At 36.6% G+C, this 7,195-nt stretch overlaps 1 protein-coding gene across 1 annotated transcript; it reads right to left on the reverse strand.

Moving 5' to 3' along the window:
* Window positions 1–282: 282 nt before the first annotated feature.
* Window positions 283–2,725, reverse strand: LOC128552983 (P2X purinoceptor 7-like). The gene is made up of 3 exons (XM_053534081.1): window positions 1,920–2,725; window positions 1,346–1,582; window positions 283–646 (listed from the first exon to the last, which is right to left on the reverse strand). The coding sequence occupies exons 1-3, from the start codon at window positions 2,138–2,140 to the stop codon at window positions 496–498; spliced, it is 609 nt and encodes a 202-aa protein (XP_053390056.1). The 5' UTR covers window positions 2,141–2,725; the 3' UTR covers window positions 283–495.
* Window positions 2,726–7,195: the final 4,470 nt, after the last annotated feature.

Below are 7,195 nucleotides of genomic sequence, written 5' to 3' on the forward strand. Positions count from 1 at the left end.
ATAAAATGCACTATAGATCACATCTGTGCAGTCTGATCATGATCTGCAACATTCGCTATTTAGGCAGTATTTATTGTAAATACCCTGCTTGACTGTAAATGGTAATATCTAACTTGAAAATGGACAAGTTCATTACAGAAATTTAGCAGGATAAGGGTTGATAAACTATTTCAAGCATAAGGTTAAAACAAGTTGAGACACACCGACTTGTGATAATTTGTAAGAGATTCTTCGTCTGTATCATCAAGAAGAACATTTTTCATTTGAAAAAGTACTAATGAGAATAAGATGTGAGTAACTGCATGGTGCATAAATTTATTGAAACCTAAATTTCTCACTAAAAATGAAATACACAAGAAATACAAACTTTTACAATTTATTAAAATTGAAAAACTAGCTAATGAAATGCTGGTATCTATATATAATATGTACATTTTAAACATTATGATAACTAAAGCGATTTATACAATTAAAGTCCTTCACGAAAACTACCAATTACGCCTCCAAAAATCCCTTGTACACATCAGATGGGTAAGTGTCTCTGATAACATTTACTGCACATGATGGCAAAACAACTCTTACTTCCTTGCCCAGGAATCCCCAGCACCACCTTGCCAGCTGCCTGTATGCAACATACCTATTCCTCCTGAAAAAGAAAGTATACATGAAACATAAGATATGTCAAATTTAACGAATGTAAAAGCATCTTTATTGATAAGACCAAAGAGCTCAGATTGGTTCTGAAGCCGGATAACAGGAGATTGAGGATAGAAAGGTATATATCTTACAATATAGTGATTTCAGTGTGATTTTGGGTTATGCAAACATATACCTAACTTAAGGTGTCAAGGTTTCTAACTTAACACTTTCATAAGACAATGTGCAAGCGGCTGATAAAATAATATTTGAAGAATCTTCTGCAGTCCCAGTCTTGATACACCATTGTTTATCATTGTAACAAAATATGTAAAAACTATCGTTTTGTACAGATTCATGTTTCAAGGTGTATACCACACATAGTGTCAGTGCCTCTGGTTCGCGTACCACTTTGACAGATCTCTGAATATAATTGAGCCACACCATGAGAAAACCAACATACTGGGTTTGCGACCTGCATGGATCCAGACCAGTCTGTGCATCCGCACAGTCTGGTCAGAATCCAGGCTGTTCACTTTCAAAGTCTTGCAATTAGAGAAAGCATTTGTGAACAGCATGGATCCTGACCAGACTGCATGGGTGCTCAGGCTGGTCTAGATCCATACTTGTCGCAACCCTACTATGTTGGTTTTCTCATGGCACGGCTCATATAAAGATGTATTCTGCATAAACTTAAAAATGTACTTACTCATTGATACTTCTAGCATCTGGTTCACCATACTGCTGTCTGTATTGATAGTACGCTGTCTCCAAAACAAACTCGTCCAGACAAACAGGCCTGAAACCAGGATGCTCAGTAATACAGCCCACATCTGACTCCTTTTCCAAATTGAAGTCGTCAATCTTCCTGGTAATTGTTTCAATCTCCTGGCAACACCTACACTCCATTACTGTTGGCATTCTTCTACAATGATTGCACGAACACCTACAAAGGAATATAAGAAGTAAAAAATAAATGTGGCATGAATTCAGAATGGATCAAATAATATTAATCACCAAGAACTTTTACACGACTACAAATATACAAATTTTTATTTATAGTCGGGTTGCAAACATAATAACATTAGCTAAAAAATGCACTCGGTTTTAAAACCCTTTCGGCCTTTCGTTTTGTAACGAGGAGTCTATTTTTCCTTCATCTGTAACGCTAACGTAATTCGAAAATATATGTATACTCGTTAGATAGCTGCATAATTTATATGAAAATAATATGCCGTTGTTAATTATCGTACAAAATGGCGTAACTGTAATTATAAACATACCAGTTCGTGTTCAACAGTCGTTCGTCGCCGGGTTCTGGATCGTGCGGTTCATTTTGCCTTTGCTCTCCCCTTCTATGTGGTATCACTGGCTCAAACTGGTAAGGAAGAGCCTCAAGATCACCATTCTCACTATCGCTCTCCGAAACATCTGTCACTGAGTGTGAAGAACAATAAAGTTCGTTTTCAGAGAATTCTGTTTCACTTTCACTAGTAGCGGCCATGTTGAAAATATATCAGCTGTACTGCGTGTGACGTCACACCCGGAAAACCAAGGTCGGTCTTTTCCGGAAATTCGCTCGGGACTTTCCGTAAAGGTGTGGTATATACAGTTTTCATATATCACATACGCAGGTAAAACGTCGGAAAACTTCGGAAAAAAATGGTCAGGTATAATTCAAATACCATATAGATATAAAACAGAACACATTTCAATACCATCCAAGGGGCCCTTTAAGTGATTTAATTTAATAGCTCTCTATCTCTTCAATTCATATAATCTTCTTGGATTAAAACAGATCAACTAATGAATTGACAGAAATATAGTATTACAGGTAGAGAAATAAAATGCTAAGATGTGCCCTTTCTTTGTTTTAGGTTTAGCACCATTTCTCAATAGTATTTCAGTTATGTAAAGACTGGCAACTAACATTACTGGTGTTCCTGTATTCTGTACCAGTACTAACATGTTCTTCAAAAGTTACTGCCAACTTCACATGTATCTGAGGATGAGGATCAAATAAGTTCAGACACAATGTTATCAATTCAGCACACAGAAAATACGCTTCACCCTGGGAACTGAACTCATGACCTCATGATCTGTAGATATGTGTTCTCCTTATTGAGCTAAATGGACAGGCTTTGCTAAGAATAAACACTGCTATAATTTCTGACAGCTTTGCTATAAGGAGATTGATACAATGTATGAATTATTCTCATATATTTCCTGTTAAGTAGACTGCCATTGTTTTACAGCTCCAAACCCAAATTCCCTGCAGGGATTATCTCCCCTAGTGCTATATCACAAACACCATGTGACCATGAATGTTAACCTTATCCCTGAAATCTCATTTTATTTTCTCATATTACAACCTACATTAGACTTAGAAATCTGAAAAATACTCAAAACAATTTCAATAACCAAAATCCGGTATCAAACTTTAAAAAAAAATGAGAAAGATTTGAAATAATCTTGATAAAACATGTTTGGCAGCAGAAATCTGTTAAACACTTTACTGCAAGAGGCAATTAACCCTTACCTGGTTGGTTTGATCCAAGAAAGCTTGACCTTCCAAAGCCTCAGGGTTCATCTGTTCTGTATGTCCTGAAAATAGCATTTCATTATTTTAAAACAGGACTAAATACAAGTGTCACTCTTCATTCCAGAGGGGTTTGATTCTGTGTAATTTTCAAAGTAGACCTGCAAGCATCTGGGGTTTGATTAGTTTTAAATGCTGGAGATTAAAGATACTTTAAATTTTTCAATATTGTGCCTTATTAATTAACATGTAACTGACACACCCTATTGGTGAACATTGAATATTACAGTAAATGAATTTTGTTTAAGCCGCTGCTAGGGTTGTGAGGGGTGGGTGCACTTTTCACCCATTCTCATGATAGCCTCAAACAACCTTTACTAACATGTTGTTGGGCTGCATTCTATGTTTCTACAGGATCTTTTTACAAATTAATTTTTCAACTAAGTTTTACAATAGCAATTTCTAATCCAACACTTGCCAATAGTTAAGCATTTTAAAAAACAGCATAAGCCAGTTACTTTTTAACTAAGAAATATAACTTGTCAAAATAATGTTTTTCTAATACCTTCTTGACCACTGTTCAATTTTTCTACTTTGAGCACTGTGTTTGGTCGAACAATACTTGTATCTTCCTTTGCAAAGTCCTGTGATGAGAACACACTCTGGCAAACAATGTTCCTCTCATGCTCAGCCTAAAAAGAATATATTACTTTTTTAAATATACTATTCTAAAAAATAACACAATTAAATATAAAGTATATTAAGGTAGTGGACTGTAATGACATTAAGTAATTTTCATGTGATTACCTTCTCCAGCTAGACATTTCACCCTTCTTGTGACAAACATGTAAATATTGCTTAACTTTCACATGTTTTCCAATAAAGACTGGAGAATGTCAAAATGCATATAGATAATATGCAAACGGCTGACTGTCATTATCGGTTCCCTACTTTCAAAGCTGTAACTTAAATTTATTTCAATGTGTATCATACATTACAGTATGTCTAGATAGAATTGAGACAATATTAGTTTTCTATTCAGATAATAGCCCTACTTTTTACACCTACTAGCAATCTAAATGAATACATTTTACTCAATTTTAGGGGAAAAAATCATGAGTCAATATTGACAAGAAAAGGCCTGAATAATTTTCATTTGCTTGAGAAAGAGACTACAAAAAGTCTCTTGTAATATGCTGGCAATGTATAAAGTTTGTGTCAATACATTACCCAAACATTAGAAAATATTCTTGACTTTCAAAACAATCATTACAAAGCCAATCTAATTCAAAAACATAAGTTCTCACTGCTTTGTAAGTAGTGTATAGCTGTTTCATTTTATCCAGCATTGTAACAGTAACTTAGCAATTGATTTACGTCGGCTATGATGTTTTTTTTTACGTTGAATGTGTTCAAGACGAAGCCTTTTATCGATACCGCTATTTGGAAAATTAAATCGGCCGCCATTTTGACAGCATTCGCGTGATTCGGGTCAAGGGTCATACTTTTCAAATCAAAATGCGGTATACTTAGAATAGGTTCCGAAACATGTTTTTGGTATCAAATTAAAGATAAAAGATTGAATTTTTCAATTATGTATGAAGACTTTCGGAAAAATGATTTTCCTGAGTTGTGATTTTGATTAAATTTTCGCCGAACTATATCTCGGGAAAGGGTCGGCCCACATTAAAAATTCGAACGCCTACTGAAAGATCGACCAATCAGCTTTCACGTGACGTTAAAATTGTGAATATTAATTAGGTCTTAGGTACCCGCATGTGTCGGCAAAACATGCATGTACTTTGCATCACGGTCCGTGATCTCAATTAACAGCGAGGTGCAATAAACAGGTCAACATCCTGTGTTTATATAGCCATGTGGTTTAACTTACACAAGTGTCTGTTAAGTAATTTATATCACTGGAAAGAGAATTTTATAGGCTTTCTAAAGGTGTATGATGCAATCTGTTATCATTATGAATAATGATTTTATGAACAAATAATTCAAGTGACCGTCTGATATTGGAAAAATTCCAGTAGATTCTACCTGTCAAGGCTTATCAGCTGGGGTTGCTAGTAACACGTTTCATCTCCTGTAGTTGTAACTGTTTTAGTCGACCTGGTTTCTCAAGCTGTAACTTTCTAAGTGGTAGTTCTTCTTCCTTAGCTGCCAGCTGAAACAGTGATATGGCAATGCTTTAAATCGATACAATAAATAAGATTAAGCTATTCCAAAATATACAAAACCTGTAGAACTGATCGGCCAGGAGTGCCAATGTCTCGCTATAAGAGGGAAGGTGTGTAGCGGTTTTCGTATCGGGTGGTCTTGGTAGCTCAATTGGTAGAGCGTTGACACGGTAAGCCGAAGGTCCGAGTTTCGAATCCCGGTCAAGGCTGCACATTTTTCCTGAGACTGTTACACTTGTAAACTATGGGAAAATATGGATGTTTCAGTACCATTGTAACTGTAGTAATAGTAGGTTTACAGGCCATTTCAAACTGCCTTGCTGTTTGGTTATAACTGTTAAAACCCGAAATTAGCGACATGGTTAGTTATAGTGTGTCCGCCTACAGATCTTGAGGTTGGCTTTCGAGCCCCAGTAAGGATCTTGTTATATCCTCTCCTACGGTTTACTATAATGGTGTCAGAAGTGTCTCCAGGGTTTACTTTAATGGCGTCAGAAGTGTTTGACAGATTCAATCGGTAGGCAAAGTGTCATTCATGAGATCTTGCGAGCTCCGAAAAAGTAAAGTGCGAGAAGTATATTGATAGTAGGTTTATAGGTCACTATAAACAGCCTTGCTGTTTGGTTTACCATCTACTGACATGGTTAGATTGTCCGCCTACAGATCATGAGCCCCAGCAGGGACCTTGGTATTTTTTCTCCAAGGGTTTACTTCATAAAATAATGGGGAAGAAAAAACAGGTATGTAATAATAAATTTTATTACAGATTTAACTGTATAAACTTTAATTAACTCATGAATCAATTAAATACACTGGCTAAAACAAGAAAACAACAGATATTAACAAAACAGTCCACTGTCAAGATACAATATAAACAATACAGTGGTCATAGACTTCTATCCGGAATATACTACAGTACTCAGTACCCAAGGATTCTACAAATCATCACAAAAGATTCGAAGAAAACATTTCAACAACCTAGCAATATACCTGACTGGAAAGGTATGGCCATTCTGCCTCACTCAGTTCCATTGTGTTAATATTTATTTCACTTCTTAAAGTTCTTGAAATAAAAAGAACGTGTTCCTCACGGCACTGTGAAGAGCTAAAAGGGGAGGCTACTCTTACGTAAAAGACCGTATATTAGAGTATTAGCCGTTAAGTACCGAATTTCTTTACCCAGAAGCCTTACTGTGCGCTAGGGCAGCCATTTTGTTACTGTTTGCCAGCTAAGTGTGCGCTCACTTGATTATCATTTCCTGTGCTACATAACTGACAATTCTACACTCATTTTGGTGCTGACTACGTTCGTACGTGTAAATGTTTACCTTACTATATGTATTACTCGTCAACTCGTTTGCAAACACTACGGAAAACACTACTAAACACTGTAACAGATTCATTTTCAAAGGTTGCAACTTGACCGGAACTATTAATTCCCGGCGGAAGTACTGTGACTCAATGCGGAATTCCCAGGTTGGCTAGCCTGGTACCCGACTGTATATCGAGAATCATTCTCTCCGTGGAACGTAGAGAGTAAACACGGGCACCAGTCTAACTTGTGCAACATCGGGCCTTTCCGTATACTCCGGTCTATTAGCGTATACAGACTCCGGTACATACCGGATTAACTAAGTGAGTTCCTTACATCGGACATGCAAAAAAATGAGTAATTTTGCCGTGCGTTCCATTTGATGACGTCGAATAATTCCGCGCATGCGCCGAACGGCTGCAACAACTCTGCAATGAGAAACATTCGTTACATCGAGACTCTAGCTAATTTCGGACAAGCGTCCATATGACAGAGTGAAATAATTTCTCCAAACACGGGATT

Source organism: Mercenaria mercenaria, unplaced genomic scaffold (assembly GCF_021730395.1).
Source record: "Mercenaria mercenaria strain notata unplaced genomic scaffold, MADL_Memer_1 contig_3350, whole genome shotgun sequence".
In the NCBI taxonomy this organism is placed as follows: domain Eukaryota; kingdom Metazoa; phylum Mollusca; class Bivalvia; order Venerida; family Veneridae; genus Mercenaria; species Mercenaria mercenaria.